This window comes from Phasianus colchicus, chromosome 9 (genome assembly GCF_987193195.1).
Source record: "Phasianus colchicus chromosome 9, bPhaCol1.hap1.1, whole genome shotgun sequence".
Classification (NCBI taxonomy): Eukaryota; Metazoa; Chordata; class Aves; order Galliformes; family Phasianidae; genus Phasianus; species Phasianus colchicus.
In genome coordinates, this window is record NC_143444.1 from 7536562 (window position 1) to 7556147 (window position 19586).

Genomic DNA, 19586 nt, shown 5'->3' on the forward strand with positions numbered 1-19586 from the left:
GATTGGCGGAGCGCTGCAGGCCCCGCCCCCGGCCCCCTGCGGGCGGTGACGTCAGGCGCGCTCCCCGCAGGGGGAATGAATGGGAGGCGGGCGGTGCTGGCGGCACAGCTGCGGCGCCGCGCCCGGGCCGGCACCGGCACCGGCACGGCACAGCGCGGCTGGGCTCGGCTCTGCTGCTGCTGGAACCGGTGCTGCCTGCGGCCGGGGGCCGGCCCGCCGCCCTCTCCTTGCCCTCTTCTCTCCCCTCCGCCGCCCCCGGGCCAATAAAATGATGCAAAGCTCAGCGCTCGCTGCCGAAGGGGCTGTCAAGGGGCTGCCGGAGATCCTCGGGGTGCCGGTACAACGTAAGGACGCGTTTCTCTTCTCCCCCAATCCCCTCTGTGCGGCCCGCTGCCAACCCCGGCCTCGCTTCCCCTCCTTTCATTTCTCCCCGTGTGCGGCAGCGCTGCTGCATGGGAGAGTCGGGGGGGCCCCGACGGGGCGGTCAGTGCGGTTGTGCGTGTGCACGGGGCTCCGAGCGGTGCCCCCGCTGCTGCCGTGTGTCGCGACACGCGGCCCCGACCCGCCTCTCGTCTCTCCGTCCGCGCATCCATCGGTACGTGCTGCAGAGCTACAGGTGGCGCGGCTCCGTGTGCCCCCCCCCCCAGGCAGGGCCGTGAGCGTCCGGACGTGTGCGGGGACATTGTGCGGGAACGGGGGGGGGGGGGGGGGGACTTGGGGGTGCGAGCAGTGCCGGTCGGGTTTCGGTTGTATTTGTTATCGTTGTTAGCATTTATGATTTGCGTTCGTGATCATCGATTATTGCTATTACGGTTCCCCCTCCCCCCTCCCCAGCCTGTTTGCAAACGATTCGTGAGAAGCGGAGCGTCCCGCGGTGGAGGGGGTGGGGGGGTCAACAGCGGGGGGTGGGGGGGCTGTGCACCATTCGTTTCCCAGCCCGACGTGGGGCTGTCTCTCTTCTCCTGCCCGCACCAGGGTGCAGCGAACGAGATGTTGTTCTTCTCGTGTATTTAAGCACAACAAATCGCTGGCGAAATAGCGGGGTTTGTGCTGCCGAAGTTCCCGTGGTGCTGCTCGAAGGCGGGGGGGCTGCGTGGGGCTGCGTGGGGCCGCCTCGCAGTGCGGGCTGCGGGGCTCCGTAGGGATGGGGGGGGAGTCCGCGGCGGCACCGCTTCGGAACCCCCCCCTGCTATGGGGAAATCGTGCGGTGAGAAATGGGGGGCATCGTTGCGGGGCCTCCGGCCGGGCTCTGAAGAGTAGGAAAGGGGCTGCAGCCCTCTCCAAGGATTGCTCTATCGTTATTATAATATTTAATTCTTTTTATTTTGTTTTATTTTGTGCCTCCCTGCCTCTCCCCCATCCCCAGCACTGCTCGCAGCGATGGGCGCCCTTTGCCGTTCGCGTTTCCGATCGCTGTGAGATCGCATTTCTCCCCCCTCTTCCCCCTCCCGGACTCTCACAGCACCTTTCTGCTTTAACCCCAACGTTTTGCATCGACTTCAGCTTAGAGTTGAGGAGCAAAGAGCTGCGGGGGGGGCTATAAACCCCCAGCACGGCCCACGCTAATTGACACCCTCATTAATAACGCTATTTCTTTAGGGGCAGGCGGGCAAACGTGCGGCAAACCTTTTGCCGAACCCAAACTTCTGCCTGAAGCACCTTCCTAAAATAACAACAACAACAACAATAATAATAATTACAATAACAATAATAAACGAATATACATCGGCGGAACGATCATTGAAAATAATGAGGAGGAGGAGAAATTAAGAGAGAAATCGATCAGTGTAGATGGAATAAAACCAACGGGCTGTGCTGCCAACTCGCAGTGCGGTGGGGGGGAGTGGGGCTGGATTGGCCCCCCTGTATGTGTGTGTGTGTATATATATGTATGTAAGTGTCTCTCTGTGTGTGTGTGTGTGTATGCATGCATTTATGTGTATATATGTGTGTATATCTATGTATACACAGATGTGTGTGTCTGTGTGTGTGTATATATATCAGATCAAATGAAATTATCCGAACTACTTAAAAACAAACATAAATCCCCCTTTATCTTAATAGCCGTTTGTTAATGTACGGCTCGGTTCTGGAGCCGTACGGGACGGATGTGGGATGCGCACAGCGGCCGGTTCCGATTCCGACACTCGGAGGTGCCGCCGCCTCCAGCGCTGCGCATCCCCGCTCTCCGTCCCCCCCCCCCCCCCGACCCGGATAACGAAGGGTTTTCTGTCTCTCCCCGTTGCCGTGAGGGGTCCCGAGGGATCGGCGGCGTCTCCCCTCGGTGCCGTTTGTCGATGCTGTTTATTGGGTTCAGGTCACCCCGCTGTTTGTTGGGTCCGGGCCCCGCCGCGCTGCACCGCCCGGCTGTGATCGGCTGCTGCGCCCTTTGCCTTCACCTCCTTTTTCTTTTCTTTTCTTTTTTTTTTTTTCCTTTTCCTCTCTTCTGCCATTTGCGTTATTTGTTTTCCTTATAGTTGCCTTTCTTTTTCCCTTTTCCTCCCCTCCCTCTTTTTTTTTTTTTTTTTTCCCCCACTTTTCCACCCTTTCTTCTCATTTTCTATTTTCCTGGTATTTTGCTTTCTTCCCCCCTTTTTATTTCCCCTTCCTTTCCTCCTCTTCTTCCATTTTAATTTCTTGTGTTACCTTTATTTTCTTTTCCTCCATACATCAATTTCCCTTTTCCGTTTCCGTTTCCTTTTCCTTTTTTTTTCCTTTTTTCCCTTTGTTGTTATTTTCTTTTAATTTCTTTTTCTCTTTTGTTTTTTCCTCTTCTCTCTTCTTTCCTTCCCTTCTCCCGTTTCTTATTCCATTCCCTTTATTTCGTTGATTTCCTTTTCCTTCCTCCTTCCCTTTTCCTTTTTATTTTCCTTTCTTTTTCTCTTCCTCTCTCTTCTTTTTTTCTGATTCTCTTCTCTTTTCCCTTTTTTTCTTCCTTCCTTCCCTTTTCTCTTTTTCTCCCTTCTCCTTTCGTTTCCTTTTTCCCTCCCCTTTTTTGACATATTCTATTTTTTCTCTCTCCTTTTCTCTTTTCCTTTCGTTTCCCCCCTTCTTTTCTTTTTCTCTGTTCCTTTCTTTTTTCCCCCCATTTTATTCTCCTCTCTTTCCCCCCTCTTCTTTTCCATTTCCTCTCTTTTCCCCCTTTCTTTTCTTTTTCTATTTCTTTTTTTTTTCATTTTATTTTCTCTTCCCCTTCTCTTTTCCTTCCCTTTTCTCTTCTTTCTCCCTTCGTTTTTCCTCCCTCCTCTCTCCCTTTCCTTTTCCCCTTCCACCTTTCCTCCCCTTTCCATTTTCCTTTTTTCCCTTTCCTCCTCCCCTTTTTCCTTCCCACTCCCTTCTCCTTCCATCCTTCTCATTAACCATTCCCCTTTCCCTCCTCTCTTCCTTCCCTTTTCCTTTTTCCAACCTCTTTTCCCTCCCTCACCCTTCTCCCCCTCACTCTCCCCTTTCCTTCCCATCCCCGTTCTCCTCCCCCCCCCAGTTCCCATCTCTCCATCCGGGATGGCAGGAGCTCGAAGCTCCGCGCGATGCCGGCGTTGCTGAACCGTTTTCCCCTCCGTCCCCGCAGAAATCCCGCAGTGCGCCGGCTGCAGCCAACACATCCTGGACAAATTCATCCTCAAGGTGCTGGACCGCCACTGGCACAGCTCGTGCCTCAAGTGCGCCGACTGCCAGATGCAGCTGGCCGAGCGCTGCTTCGCCCGTGCCGGCAGCGTCTATTGCAAGGAAGACTTCTTCAAGTGAGTACCTCGAGCTCCCCGTCCTTCTCTCCGTCCTCCCCGCACGCTGCCGGCCGCCCCGTGTCGCGATGTAACCGTGAAATCCCCGATGCTGCGCTCTCTGCCCGGCTGCCGATCGAGAGGGCACCGCTCCGCTCCTCTCCTCCTTTTTTTCTTTTTTTAAATTTTTTTTTTTTTTTTATTTAACCTTTCCCTCCATCTTCTTCCTCCCCCCTTATTTATTTGTTTTCATTTTTTCCCCCTTTTCTTCCCCATTTTTTTTTTCCCCCTCCTTCTTATATTCTCTCCTCACTGAACCTCCCTTCCTTTCCCCGCCGCTTTCCTTCCGCACCGTGCGCTCATCCACCTCCCCGGCTGCTGCGTGGAACAACATTCCCACCCCCCACATGGAACATTTCCCACCCCCCCACCTTCCCCTCAAAATGTACTTCCCAACACAGATGCTCTATCCCTGTTTTCTGTCAGAATCTGGGGGTTTTCCTAAGGGCTGGCACCGCGTCTCCCATCCTTCATCCTCAGCAACCCGCAGGATGGCGATGATGTGGCCATAATCCTAGGGGGACGTTCCCAGCTCAGCAGAACGGAGGGGGCTCAGCATGTTTTCAGTGCCCCCCCTCACCCTGGGGATCTTAATCCCATTGCCAGCCCACGGGCACGGCAGCGCCAGCACCACGTCCCCACATCCCACTACTGCAGCCATTGAAAACTGTGGCTTGAAATGAAGCCGTCGACCCCAAAGTCACTTACACTGATGGCTGAAAGGTGTGGGGATCGGTGATATTGGCACTGGGAGCTCAGTGCTGGGCTCATGTCAGGGCCCACTTAGATCACCCTGTGCCAGTCTATATCCCAGTGCTGTCACCTTTGGTTCACCCATTCATGGGGCCCGAGGTCTGCTTCCCTGAAGCTTCCCAAAAGGCCATGCTTCAATATTTTTGCACATAGAATCATTAAGAGTGAGGAAAAAACCCTCTCAGATCTCCAAGTCCAGTCCTAACCCATCCATACATCCCTCCGTGCCACATCTCCACAATTCCATAGCACCTCCAGGGATGGTGACCTCACTGCTCTTCCCTTGCACGCTCCTCCGTGCCCGCTCTGCACAGTTTTGTTGCACACTCCGTGCACAGTTTCACTGCACACCCCTGGCAGCCCACCCTGCTGGCACGGCACGGCACAGCCACGCTGTCATTACGGCGTAAGAGCCCCATCATTCTGCATTAATCTGGGATTCATCATGCGAGCGGGGCGGTGTAATTAATTTATTTGGTATTAATGTGGATGAAATATGTACTGTCCTTGCGGGGGAAATCAGGCAGCCTATAAGCATTAGTTAAAAGAACCATTAAACTCAACCCTTCCCCAGCTCCATTAGGGCAGCCGCTGACGAAGATGAAGCCGCGCCGCGTGAGGTGTCACACGTAATTAGCCTGATTGCTGGGTTAACTCTGCCCCGCCGGCCGCTTGTCCTTGCAGGCGCTTCGGGACCAAATGCACGGCGTGCCAGCAGGGCATCCCCCCCACGCAGGTGGTGCGCAAAGCTCAGGACTTCGTCTACCACCTGCACTGCTTCGCCTGCATCATCTGCAGCAGGCAGCTGGCCACCGGAGACGAGTTCTACCTGATGGAGGATGGGAGGTTGGTGTGCAAGGAGGACTATGAAACCGCCAAGCAGAACGGTAGGCACGGCCCCTAAGCTCGTGTTTGATGGCCCCCAAGCTGGTGTTTTACTGCCAGGGATGCTCACGCCACTCATTTGCTCACAGATGACTCCGAGGCGGGGGCTAAGCGGCCCCGCACCACCATCACGGCCAAGCAGCTGGAGACACTGAAGAATGCCTACAAGAACTCACCCAAGCCTGCCCGGCACGTGAGGGAGCAGCTCTCCTCTGAGACGGGGCTGGACATGAGGGTGGTGCAGGTGAGACCCAGAGGCCCAGGCCTCTGCCCACAGCCCAGCAGCAGGCTGGCCCCCAGCAAGAGCTCGAGTCGAGTTCCAGGTGCAGGGGTGTCGTGGTGATGTGATGCTGGATTGCAGGGATGCTTGGTTGCAGGGTGCATGGAAGCCGGGATGGAGGGTGCTGGGGTTCCAATGGATGCAAGGTTGCAGCAATGTTGTAGTGCTGGGTTGCAGAGGTGTTAGACTGCATGGATGCCAGCGTGCTGGGTAGTCAGGTTGCAGGTTTGCATGGGTGATAGGCTGCATCAGTGCTGTGATGCCATGGTAATGAGGTGCAGGTGTGACGGATTGCACGGATGTTGGGTGTCAGGAGTGCTGGGCTGCAGGGTCACTCATTCGCACAGTGCTTTGGTGCAGGGGATCCTGCTGTGCAGGGATCAAGTGTTGAAGCGGTGATGTACTGATTAGCAGGACCGTTGCATTGTATGGGTGGTAGGCTGCATGAGTGCTGTCATGCCATGGTAATGCGGTGCAGAGGTGCCGGACTGCATGGGTGTTGGCATACTGGGGTATGCTGGGTTGCCAGGAGTGCTGGGTTGCACGGATGCTGGCCTGCTGGGGCATTGATTTGTGGGGATATTCAGATGCGCAGTGCTCGGGAGCTGGGGTGCTCAGGTGCTGGCATGATGGAGTGTGGAGTTGTTGCAGGGATTCTAATGTGCAGGGGTGTTGGGTTATATGGGGGCTGGGGTGCCAGCATGCCATGCTAATGGGCTGCAGGATTGCACAGGTGCCAGCATATTTGGTTGGGCTGCTTGGTTACACAGCTGCCTGGAAGCTGGAGTGTCGGGCTGTGGGGGTCCCACTGTGCGGGGACGCAGGGTTGGAGCAGTGATGGATGCTGAGTTGTATGGGTGCCAGATGGTGAGGCTGGGAGGTGCTGGCACGCGGGATGTTGGGATGCCAGGTTGCAGGGCCTCCACCAACGTCCCCATTGCTTGCCCCAGGTGTGGTTCCAGAACCGTCGGGCCAAGGAGAAGAGGCTGAAGAAGGACGCGGGACGGCACCGCTGGGGCCAGTTCTACAAGAGCGTCAAGCGGAGCCGCGGGGCCGGCAAGCTGGAGAAGGAGAGCTCAGCTGAGGACTGCGGGGTCAGCGACAGCGAGCTCAGCTTCCGCGGTGAGCAGGGCAGAGGGGCACGGGGTGGAGGGGTCTGTGGGGCTCCCCGTGCACGGCTGACACCCCATGCGCTCCTCCCTTTGTCCCAGCAGACGACCAGATCCTCTCCGAGCTCGGCCACACCAACCGGGTTTACGGCAGCGTTGGCGACGTGGCAGGAGGACAGTTGCTGAACGGTGGCTTCACCATGGATGGGACGGGGCAGCCGTACCAGGACTTGCGGGACGGCAGCCCCTACGGGCTCCCTCAGTCGCCGTCGTCCATCTCGTCGCTGCCGTCCCACCCGCCCTTGCTGAACGGGTTGGACTACGCCATGGACAGCAGCATGGGGCTGGGGGCGCAGGGGGTGAGTCAGACGCTGCGCGCCATGGCCGGGGGGGGCCCCACCTCCGACATCTCCACGGGGAGCAGCGTCGGGTACCCAGACTTTCCCACCAGCCCGGCCTCCTGGCTGGACGACATGGATCACCCCCCTTTCTAAGCGCCGTTCGCCCCCCGCCCCGGCTCCCTGCGTGCTCTCCCCAGCCCGCAAGCGCAGCGCCGGAGATGCGAGATGGTGCCAGGATTTCCCGTGGGAAGAGGAGCCGGAGGGATCCGTGGGGGCTCGGCGCCCATCCTCGGGGCATCGGCGATGTCCGGGGTTCGGGATGGGGCGGGTGCCTTTGGGTGTAAGCACAAGGGAGGTGCGGGCGCACAGCACGGCGAGGATGTCGGGGTCACCCCGCCTCGTCCCTCCTGGTCGGCGGAGAGCCACGTGCGCAGGAGAGGAGGACAATCAGGGATGGCAAAGCCTTTATGGCAGAAGGGTTCGTTTCAGAGCGTTTCTCCCGGCCCAGGGGCCGTGCTGGCTGCTGGCTGCGGCGCTGGGCGGGTGGGAGCGGGGCTGTCGCGCTGCGGCTGCAGGGCCGTGATTTATCCCCGGGCGTGCAGGAGTGCTTACGGTGCAGCGCTGCACCTCGCTGGCTGGAGGGGAGGGAATTGCAGCAGGAAGAAAAGCCTCGAGGCTGAGAGACCGAGGGCACGGCCGAGCTGGGGCTGGAACGCGGGGAAAGATGGTGGGGAGCATAGGGTGAGCCTCTGCTGCAGGATAGTGCAAAAACATTCCCCAAAATGGTGGGGAAAAAGGGGTCCGTGCTCGGGGATGTGCGTGAACGGTGGCGTTCGGTGACATCAGGCTGTGCTGGCTGCTGCCCGAGGCCGAAAGCAAAGGGAGTTACAAATAAACGTGAAATCAAGTGAGGTGCATTGGTGCTGCAGGACTGCCCAGCTGCACCTGTGTGCCCCCAGCCGTGCCCCCCCCCCCGGGTGCTGCTCTGTGCCAAGCCCCCAGCCCCCGCGTGGCACAGGGAGGGGAGACGGGGGGGTCTGTCCTTGCAGCAGTCCCTGCTTGCTCACCATCCCCATCCGATGCAGCCAAACGTCCTCCCCTCCCCTTGTAAATGTTGTACAGTTCCAGAAAGTGAGTCTTGTTTGCTGGGAAAAAGGGGGGGGAAGGGGGGGGAGGAAAAAAAGAAAACAATAAAAAAAATTTAAAGACTAAAATCTTATTTATTGCCACGTCTTTGGGGAGACACGACCCCCCCACAGCCTGTCTGTGGGATGCTGCTTTGTACCCTGCCTCCTGTGCCATGGCATGAGCTGTGTACGGTCCCTGCCGCGTCGAGGGCACACAATGTCAATAAATTCGGGTCTCATCCGCAGCTGCTGTCTCCGGGCTCTTCTTCCCCACTGGGGGGGGCAGCGGCATCACCTGCTCTGACCCCACATGGGGCCGTTTGCAGCCCCTCAAGGTAATTTGGGTGAGGTAAGCCTGAGATGCATTGGTCCAGGAGGGAGATGGAGCGATTATGGCTTGTCTCACCTAGCTGCGGATGGATGGGGTGACAGCAGTCCCAGCAGCCTGACACGGAGCTGGTACACCTCCGTGCTTTGCAGTGGGCAATTCCATCCCTGCCACTGCTTCCCCCAGTGCCCCAAGGGGCTGCCCCAAGATTTGGGGACCTCAGCTCTGTGCGGGCTCAGGTGAGGCGTGCTGGGTGCTGAGCCCCGCCGTGGGCACCGGTGTGTTGGCTTTATATATTTTAATCATTTTAACATTTAATGCTTCTCAATTAAAGTGATTTCCTGGAGTAGATGCCAAGCTTAGCCCGAATGCACATTAACCACTTTCTGTATCGGTAGTTAAAGGCACCGGGGGATTTAAGCAGCAATCCGCAAGGCTGTTGGGGAAAGGTTTGGCTGAATAAAGCAGATTATAAACAATAATATATGTCTTTCTCATTTTTACCCCCCTCTTGCTTTTTTTTTTTTTTTTTTTTTTTTTTTTGGAAAGGCTCCAAACTCGCAAACAGCCCTAAAGTGCTATAAACATCTCCAGGGCTGCGTGCTGAGCCCCACATGTGCTCCCTGAAAGCTGGGGCCTCAATGCTACCGCTTCTATCCTGGCTTTAAGAGGGTGTTTTATTGCCCATTGAGCCAAAGTTCCCTTCACAATGGGGGCTATGAGAGGTACAGTTGGTCCCCCCTGCCTTCCCACCAGGTGCTCAATCGCTGGTGCAGGCTGTGAATTAGCATTTTGGCTACAGTGGGTTTGCTGATGCAACGCTGGGCTGTCCTAAGTGCATCCAAAGTGATGCAGCAGACACAGCAGGCTGACTTGCCCTTGCCATTGACCCAACACCTCTTGCAAGGGCTGCGAGTGACCCTAAGTGTTGGAATCTGTTGAGGAAAGGCACAAAGCAATACACAGCCCGTCACTGCTGCTGAGCCTGCCCTGTGCTCGTGGTCAAGGCCGTGCCACAGTGTTGGCTGCCAAACACCATCAGCATCAGCCCAGAGGTGGGTGCACTGCAGGAGGACCCAGTGTCGGCAGTTCTTACTGTCACTGGAGATGTTACCATCCCTCATCTGGGGGCAGACAGACGAGTGCGGGACAGAGGATGGCACCTCCCATCCCTACAGCCTCCCAGGAACCGAGCTGCTCATTAAGATTGGAGAAGACCTTTGGATTGCCCAGTCCATCCATCACCCCATCCCCACCATGCCCACTGACCACGTCCCTCAGCACCCTCAAGTTCTTCCCTTCAAGAGAAGCACACAGAGACACTGTCCCAACACTGTGCTTGTTTTATTTATAATACTTTGCTTGGACCCAAGAGAAAAAAAAAACCCAAACCGTAATGCAACCCCACGGCCCCGGCCGTGCCAGCAGCCCTTCCTGGCAGTGTGCACTAAAACACAGGGGCCTATCCAAGTCCTGTCCCCACTCCTTCCCTCGGAATACTGCTAGATGTCAGAGCATGCAAAACCCTGACCCGCAGCCTACTTGGAGGAGAGCAGGGCTTTGCTGTACGATGGTACCCATCCAGCTGCGCGGCACGGCTACACCTTGCCTGCTGTGTGCCGCTGCAGGGCCGAGGTGATGGCCTTACAGTCTGTCACCTCCTCTGGCAGGCAGCCCTCCTTGTCCCGCAGCGTGGGGTCGGCCCCGGATTGCAGCAGCAGCTCCACGATGTCAGAAAACTCACAGGCAGAGGCTGTGGGGAGGGAGGAAGGAAGAGCAGGGTTAGATCTCGGCCCTGGGCTGCTTGCAGGGCTGCTTCCTGCCGGATCGGTGCCTCTTTGGTTTGAATTATATTTCAGGTCCTTTTACAATATAAGCGACTAACTCTTTTTTGCTGTTAGATGTTGTAATCAGAGGATCTTTTGCATTACTCGGCAGTTTTGCGCTGACCTGAAGCGACGAGCGGCAAAGTTTAATTAAAATAAAGGCAAGGTGTGATTGAAGCTTATATAGAAAAAGATAAAAAGAAAAGGAGGAAGGGAAGGGGATGATGCTCATCTAGAGGTTGGCAAGCATGTCCACGGCAGGGGGTTGGAACCCGGTGGTCTTTGAGTTCCCTTCCAACCCAAGCTGTCCTGTAGTTCTGTCGTTCTATGATGAAGCAGGGATGTGGGAGAGACCAAACAGAGAGGACACGTCCCGGGGTGGCTGCAAAGAGGGGATTTCCAGGGCTGCCAGGAAACTGCAGCCCAACCCTATAAGCACAGTGCCCATGCTCCTGTGTGCCCTGGCTGGTTGCCGTGTCCCCATAAGGGACCATGTCCCCACAGAGCAGCCCCAGCATCGGATTTATGGCACCCTGGGCACCTCTATTTGTCAAGGGCCGGAGCGGCACTCCTGACACCGGCACGGGTGAAGATGAATTTCCATTCAGCTCAGTTCGCCTAGTGACTCCATTAATCCTCAGGGTTCGGATGATGAATTTCTTTCTCTCTCCTATTTTTTTTTTTATTTATTTCCCCTCCCTCCGCCCTGCCGCCGCACCGAGCCGAACAGATGGCTCTTTCCAAGGAAGACGGAGCGCCCGTGAGGACGCACAGCCTGCCCACCGTGCAGCCACGTGGCCGCCAGCGCTCCGACAAGCCTTGATTTCCTCTGGGAGCTGCAGTGGGATGAGTTCGCTATTCCCGGAGGGCTGGAGGATGGATGGAGGCGAGGAGACGGGAGGCTGCGAGGCCATTTAGCAGGACTCGGGTCCCAAAGGCGAGCAGAGCCTTCGGGATGAGGCTGAGCGCTGGCCTCCGCTTAACCTCCGATTAAACCCAGGGTCAGCAGCGGGCAGAAGGAGGCAGAATTTATCACCCGGCGCAGCCCGCGGTTCGAGGCCGGCTGTAATCAGGAGAGCTGTCGCCACAAGGACAGCTGTCAGGGCACGCTCGCTCGTAAAAAGGGATGGATGCACCCTAAAAGCAGCCTCTCGTGGGGGTTAACCCTTCCCGGAAAGTCCTCTAACAAAAGGGGAGGCTTCACTCCGCTCAGCAGCAGCTCCCTGTGCCTGCGCTGCAGTTAGCAAGTCGGTTACAAAGTGCATCAGGACATCTTCAGCAAGTCTCAGCCTCAGGCCGCTTGGATGGGAACAATTAATTCAAGGCTGTGTTTGAGATTTGGGTGGCGTGTGAGCGGATCCGCTATGGAATGGAATGGAGAAGGAAAGCTACTGCAGTTTGGGAGCGTTGGCACCTGGAGAGGTGTCCTGGGACAAAGAAACGACTGCAGAAATCATGTGAATGAAATCAGTCGTTCACCAAACACCGCAGCACCGACACAACAGATTCCCCACCTCAGCCAGAAGGGTAAGAGGTTGAAAAATGAAGTATCCTACAGGAAAGATCACACGGGGACCATTCACACATTATTGTAATCACAGCCTTGGTTCAGGAGCCTGGGAATCTGGCCGTTTAGATCCAGATCCAAATGCTGTGTCTCGGGCTGATGGACTACAGAGCAATATTGCCATCCTGCTAATGTCCTTGTGGAGAGATCAGAGAGAGGCACAAACACTTCAGAATGACAAGTGTGCTCTTAATTACACAGTGACAGCCACTGAGAGAGAGTATAAAATAATAACTGGACATGCCTTAATTTTGGAACAAATTACGATGGAGATGAAATAATTTTTTTTTTTCCCTATTCCCTGCATATCAGCACTGCATGTGTCACTTAAGTCTCTCTACTTTTCTCATTTAGAGGTAGAACACTCTTTCAATTAAAAGGATTGCTATAAAATCTCGTATTTAATTAGCACATAGCTGCAGCAGTGAGACAAGCTGTAACTTCACTCTGCTTGGTTTGGTAGTAGTAGATCTGCTGTGCTCCCAGCTGGCACCAAACTGGTTTGTAAGCGGGACACCAGGAGGTTAGCATCACACTGCTCCTGGGCTTTGCCATTGGTTAATCAAACCCATCCTTCCTACTAATGCTGCTGCTGAAATTTGCTTTCTGTACGGAGGTGATTTGCTCCAGCTGCAAATCCATCCTGCAAAGAGGGAACAAGAGTGCTGAAGGGCAGCTTACCGTAATGGAGTGCAGTCTGGCCTTCCTTGTCCTGAAAAAAAAAAAAAACAAGACTTGATTTTAGAGGTGGAAGCAACGCCGTGAGGATAGAAGTAAATTCCAGCCTTAAATAAATATGGTGAATCACAGCAATGCTTTAACTGATCAACAGCCCCGCACAGCCAGCTATCTAGCAGCCAGGCTTTGAATCAGCATCTGCCATCAATCTGTATTGGTGGGTAATCAATACCAACCCACGCACCGGAGCGCGTGGATCACGTCATGGCACTGCTGTCATGCAGTTCACAGCGTTATCACTTCCAGCTCATAAAAATGAAGGATTTCAGTCCTATAGCCTTACTTTGGGACCCTGGGTAATCCTGAGTGCACCTCTGCAGATGCTTACTGAGAGCTTCCTTGCAAGCACAGCCTCAGATGGCTATTCAGGACACAGGTGAGGCACATGGGTGCTTGTACAGCTCAGCAAACAGGGAATAAAACCTCTTTTTTTTTTCCCCGCTACTGAATACATTTTAGTTCCCTGCTCCTCAAACTCAGGTCTGTACAACGGTGGACTCAAGGCTGAAGTCATTCAGTCCTCACCTCTGCAGGTGAGGAAAGGAGCACCACAATCATGAGGAATGATGGCTGCTGACACACCTGGGGAGCTGGGAGACGTGTCGTGGAGCTGGGTGATGTGATCCCACGCTTTGGGGTGCACGTCCCATTCCCAGACCCAACAGCACAGCCCTGGGCATCTCCTGCTCCTGCCATAGGGACAGGTGAAGTAACAGACGGGAAGAATTACTGTCCCCTTTGCTTTCACTGCCCCATCGGGATTAGCCTCTAATTCAGCTCCTCGCCTCCTTAATGTATTTGCATCTGTTTATGTAGACTTAAGTTTTTAATTACCATCATCTTTGGGATTAAGGTGCAAATTCAACAGCCTGCTGGCAAAAAGGGGAAAAAAAGAACAAGAAAACAGGTGGAAATCACCCAGAAAACTGCTCGTCAGAGGCTGCTGGTTGCTAAGCCTGGTTGATATCAAAGGCATTAAGCACACCCAGCTGGGAAACCAGGAAAGAGTCGTGCTGCAGGGTGAGATGCTCTGCACCGACCTGGAACGGGGCGGGAGGAGAGGCGGGCAGCACGGATGAGTTATTGGAGAAGCAGCATTAAAATATGCAGGGTGTGAAAGTGCTGGGGGATGGGAGGCGAGCTCTGCATCGCCGCCATCAAAATTTGAGCCAACAACAACAAGATGAAAGGCAGGTGGACGGGACTGGAGGTGCACAGTGGAACCTGGGCACCCCGATGGCGATCCCTGTGTGGAGGATGGCTCAGAAGGTCGGTCCAGGAATGCTCCAGACATTTGTTCCTCTTCCAAAGGGCTGCGTGAAACACTGCTGCTTCAGCAGAGCTGTGCCGTGGGGCTGGCGAGCCCTTCATTTCAGAGCTGGCATTTATTAGTTGGAGAAGGGAGCAGGTCCCAGCACACACAGTGCATCTCTCCAACCCCAACGCCATTTAAAAGGAAAAAAAAAAAAAAAAGATTATTAATCCAGTGTTACGCAAACGCTGTTCACACTTTATTTACACCAGATTTTTTTTCCCCCTGCGAGCCTGACCGCTGGCCAGGTGCCATTTGTTCTACTTCTCCAATGTGATGCTGTTTGCTTCTGTTTGCTCCGTGACAAATTTTAATCCAGGGAAATGAGGAAAAAAAAACAAAACAACAACAGCTCTACTGTGGTCACTGGTGAGTGGGAGCTCTAATTCTTCCCCACTAAAACCAATGGGGATATTGGTTGGCTTATAGAAAGCACCGAGTCAGAGGGGGGCACTTGTATGGCTGCCATGACTGCTCCATCACTTCTTTCCAAACTGTGGATACAGAAAGTTAGGTAATCCCAAGTGCTGGTGCCCCTAAGGGCGTGCTAAAAGAAGTTAGAAATGAGCTTGTATTCTGACAGAGCTCCAGGAGTGCACAGAGTTTGTCTTGCAGCATCTGCCTCTTTGGGAACCGCCGCATCACACCCCATAGCAGCTCTGAGCCAAGAACTTAGGGACAAATGCCCACATCCGCTGAAAGCATCAAAACAAAAGATGCTGCAAAATGACCCCGCGCCTCCCACGCCCCAGGTCTGTGACAGATGTCTCTCAATGAAAATCCAGCTACCAGTGGGCAACTTATTGGATAACGGGATTGCGCCGCGCTCCTGAGAAATTTAAGGGAGAGAAATGAGAGAAGATGGACCGAGCGCAGATGGACCGACTGCCTTATCCGTTAAGTGCTCCTATGGCTCCTGCATGCCAGTTCTGTCTTATAAGAGAGGATTATATCAGAGCTTCCATCCCGTTGCTCGCTCCTTGGGAATTTCTGCTCCCTGCTGTACCTGAGATGAGGATTCTGGAGCTACGGAGGTGTGGGAGCGCCTTGGTCAAGCCAAGATGGAAAACAACACATATAATAACCTCTCCTGCTGATGGACAGTGAGCACACTTGTTTTTTAAGGTGTTCTTCCCCTCTCATTGCTGTTTTCCCCTGTTCATTCATGGGACGTTTAAGGGAGCCGCTCGCTCCTACTCACAGCTCCCAATACTGGCAGGGATCACAGATAAGAGCGATGCAGAGATAACAGTGTTTAACAGCTCGGGTTCAGCAGCGTGGACAGGCAGTGAAGATAAATATTTACACGAGGTCTTTAGAAGGCGAGTGAATAAGAGGGCTGGAATTATACAGACTCTGAACAAGCACTGGTGCTTAGGAGCTGTGAATATAAATCTCTGCAGCCGCACGACGCAGGCTCATTCAAGCCAGGGAGATAAAAAATAGCAGGAAAATACTTCCCTCCGCTTGTAAAAACTGCTTAATTTCTCATCTATTTCCACTTTAGACTTCAACTTCCCAACAATTTACTTAAACATCATCACTGGAACAGGTTGCCCAAGGAGGTTGTGGATGCCCCATCCCTGCAGGCATTCAAGGCCAGGCTGGATGTGGCTCTGGGCAGCCTGGTCTGCTGGTTGGTGACCCTGCACATAGCAGGGGGTTGGAACTGAATAAGCATTGTGGTCCTTTGCAACCCAGGCCATTCTGTGATTCTATTTCTTTTTCTCTCTCTGAGATTTTATCCCTGAGATGGCAGCTGAAAGGCCTTCAGAATGCATGTGTTCATGGTAATAGTGAGCAATGTGGGCTGACACATCCAGCCTGAAATCCACTGCACAGCTCAGGGGATGGCCCTCCATCGCCTTTATTTTCATTTTCATGCTTCTGTGGCTCACAGCAGCCCAGGTTTGGGCACGTGCCATTAACACATGCAGAATGAATGTTTGTGCAGTTGAGTTGCTGGATGAGTGAATCACTGTGGGTGTAAGTGCTGGCATTCCAAAGCTGTGGTTCAGTTTGGGATCTGATGTTGTTCTTTAAGGTCTCTGTGTTATACCAGTGTGCACCCACACGCACCCCAGACTTTTGCTTTTAATTGCCTCCTGATTTTCAAAGCAAGACCAATGACCCCAAGTTTGGGAACGATGCCACCTAACAGGGTTGTGTGGGAACACCCAGACTCCCCAAAAGCTCCAACCACAGGAAAATGAATCACGCCTTCATGTTTTCTTCTCCTTTTCCACCTTTTGATTTCGCTAAAGCAAAATGCACTGATGACTGCTTCACCTGCTGGTTCACAGCGAGTGTCCCCAATACGTGGGTGATGAGTGGTCTGGTGTTTGAAAAGTGCCAGCTGTGAATGTTGAGCACAAGGACACTGGGACAGCTCAGGCATTCCCAACAACAGAGCAACTTCCAGCAGAAGCAAACCCCAAACCCAGGCAACAGACACACACTGATTTTATCTGGGGTTGCAAATTGCCCAGGCAGGGCTTGGGTATCCCACCACTACATCCCCCACTAAATCTTGCAGGTTTGGCAATGTACCGAGCTCATTCCTGGCACTGAGCTGCCCCCCTCCCCTGCCATGTCAAGGCACGGGGGCAGACATCCCCAGGGATGGGAGGTGCTAGACAGATCTTTATCATCACCTCTCCATCCCTTCCCTAAAGCCTATCACCAAGCTATCACAGGTCTATCTCCTAAGTGCCTCCCAGATAAATTAGACCTGCATAGAGAAGCAATTATTACATTTCTAATGGTATGGGCCCTTACAGCACAATCTCCTACTGAAAGGCAAAGGAAATTGCATTAGCTTTTGTTTGATTCAACATTATGATGGAAGGAGGAGGGGTGCAGAAGCCCTTTAAAGCCAAGCTTGGGAGCTGAGCTTCCTTCCCTCTGGTGAGCCCCTCATTCCTTACCATGGCCTGAGCATCCCGGTTCATGCAGGTGCTATAACATGAAGGTATGCCCTCCACTTCCCAACCCAGGTGTAAGAAATCTCAGGGAGCATCAGGAGCTTGCTCTCCCTGGAAGCCTGCCTTTGCAAACTCACTGGCCTTGGGAGTTCAGAGGGCCAGCGTGACGCTAATCCCTCATCGCCCTACTTTCCAACTGGTGCTGCACCTACATTTCCACGTGCAATTTCAATAGGATTTATCACATCCACCACCATCAGCATCTAGTGCTTCTGGCACAGCCAGTGCCTCAACATCCCAGTGCAGAAGGGGCTGCCCTTGATTGCAGAATGAATTTGGCACACTGAGCACAGCTGGGTGTTTGTACAGATGTGCCTATAGGTCGCCCCAGATAATGTTTGCTGCTTTCTGTTGCCTCCAACATCAGGTGTTGTCAACCCCGTGTGTTAGTGTGACAGCACTGCGTCAGCACAAGACAAAAGCTGCCAGGGAGCACCGGGCATCTTCGTCCCATCCCAAGAACAGGGCTCAAAGCTGGGTCTGGAAGGAGCTAGCCTTCCCAAATCTACCTTGCAGGCTGCAAGTAGGACGGCCCAAACTATCCCTTCTCTTTCCTTTGAAGCCAACCACTGCCTACATACACTACAACATCCCTTCTCTGGGCGCTTCCCCGCCCCCTCCCCGCATAAAAGTTCCTCGCTCCCTGTTCTGCTCTTGTGCTGCTTTATCACTTTAGCAGATACCTGGTTATTTAAGGGGCAGGATAAATGGGCTGAGACAGCTTTCCCATCCCCAATTCACTAGGGAACGCTTGGAAATTCCACCTGACACCAGGACCGAGCTCTGCTCTTAAACAATCTCCCGTCTGATCCGATTGTTCCCCAGTGGGGAGGCAGGCTGCAGCTCGCTCAAGAGTCATTGATTGGATTAACAGCCTAATTCCCAACAGATGAATAGAATACTGATGTCTTGTCAGCCCACATCATAGAAGGAAAACACAATCTGCTTCTACAGCCCCAAAATTTAACCCTTCACTTCCCCCTCCCCAACCCCCCACCGTGCACAAGGGTCCTGCACTTCCAGCTCAAGATCCTTCCATTTGCATGACAAAAGCTCTATTAACCTTTGGGATGCTTGGCTTAGCCAACCCAATGCTGGGGGCTCAGGTGTTATTCTTCGTGAGGTTGGTTTTGTAAGAAGCCCCGGAAGGAGATTTATACCAGGACCTTCACTTTTTCCCTATTTTACAACCTGTCCTTAAAGGAAATACTGTATGCTTCACCCTAAGTGGTGGAAAATTCATTAGCCTAACGATATTTATCCTAAAACACATTGGGATTGAGTGTTTCTGCTGTACATCACTCAGCTGTGCCTCTGTCCTGGCTGGGATGCCCGATGATCAATCCCACCTCGCAGAGCACTCCTAATGGAGACATTAATGTTTTCTTACCTCATAGAAAGACTGTGATCAGGAATTAATTGCTATTGGTCAAACGTTCACTGCTGGAAGAGGAGGACCGTGTGCATATTAAAGAGATTCTCCCAGAAAAAAAAAAAAGAAAGAAAAATAATGTATCTATGAACTCTCTGGCTCTACCTGCTTTTATTTCCTTGTTCAAGGTGTAAGAATAAATAAAAATCATACAATTTTAGGAAACGCAATCAGAACGAGCTAATTTTAAAATATCATTAGCATCCAACGGGCTCTGGGTTCTTCCAACAACCACCGTGTATGTTTGCATTCACAGATACTTAAACCAACCCTTAAATACTGCAATTTCTCAGCAGCAGTCCCAGAATACACAGAAATAGGGCTACAGGTGGTAACCCATACAAAGAATTGGTCTCCACAAGATCTCTGGTCCACCATTCTTGGACTGGCTTCCCACCCCTTCAGCATTCTTCCCACCTCTGCAAAGCACAGTGTGGGTCACCTGAGACTGGCCAGGTTGGGTAATATTTGGATTTTAAAGCTCCTGTGAACACTGCTAACATCTCCTCCATTAGTCCTTAATTCTAGAAGAGCTAATTAGCCCAGAATTAGCACGACAAAGTGTGTAAGGATGGATATGTACACCCTTTGTTTTTTCCCTTCCAGCAGCACCTGGTAGCCACCACGATCTTCCAGACTGTCATTTCACAACGCTAATATGCACACAAAAGGTTGAGCAAACAAAGCTTTGAGTCCATCCCTGCCTTTGGCCACCCCTTCAGAGGTGCTCCTTGCTCACAGCACGGGCAGTGGGGAGGCAACAGGCTGCACCAACAGCAGAGCTGCCCTAAGCAAACAATTAGCGAGCGATGCCGCGCCGAATCAAACAATTCAATTAATGCGGCGTCAGTGCTGTTATTTTAACGCCATCCTAATTATTAGCTCCCTTGGCAATTGGATATCATGATGTTTCGTTTTTCATCCCGGATTGAACTGCGCTACGAAGGCAATAAATAAATAAGCAGAGTGACCCCTGCCCAGCCCAGCCCTGCACTGTAATATGGCTGCGTTGTGTATTCTCGAATCCAGGTTAAGGATGGGGACTGGGGCAGTTGTGCCCTGGAACCAGCAGACTGCGGGTTTTATAAATACATACAGAAATAATTAAAATCTAAGGGGTTTAGA

The 19586-nt window shown here is 53.3% G+C and overlaps 2 protein-coding genes across 3 annotated transcripts in view; one reads left to right on the plus strand and one right to left on the minus strand.

The window, feature by feature from the left end:
- Positions 1 to 120: 120 nt before the first annotated feature.
- On the plus strand, positions 121 to 8492 carry LHX4 (LIM homeobox 4). Of its 2 annotated transcripts, none has more exons than XM_090145737.1 (6): positions 121 to 344; positions 3569 to 3740; positions 5217 to 5419; positions 5507 to 5661; positions 6648 to 6819; positions 6909 to 8492. In XM_090145737.1, the coding sequence occupies exons 1-6, from the start codon at positions 269 to 271 to the stop codon at positions 7298 to 7300; spliced, it is 1170 nt and encodes a 389-aa protein (XP_090001863.1). In that variant the 5' UTR covers positions 121 to 268; the 3' UTR covers positions 7301 to 8492. The 2 variants fall into 2 exon arrangements, with proteins under 2 accessions (XP_090001863.1, XP_031451356.2); XM_031595496.2 differs by having other exon boundaries at positions 6912 to 8492.
- A 1435-nt stretch (positions 8493 to 9927) lies between these two features.
- ACBD6 (acyl-CoA binding domain containing 6) overlaps positions 9928 to 19586 on the minus strand; it is a 68910-nt gene continuing 59251 nt past the window's right edge. The window contains exons 7-8 of the mRNA XM_031595615.2: positions 12677 to 12707; positions 9928 to 10355 (exon numbers count right to left, since the gene is read on the minus strand). Of these exons, the coding sequence (XP_031451475.2) occupies positions 10201 to 10355; positions 12677 to 12707 (186 nt within the window). The 3' untranslated portion in view covers positions 9928 to 10200. The remainder of the gene's footprint in view (positions 10356 to 12676; positions 12708 to 19586) is intronic.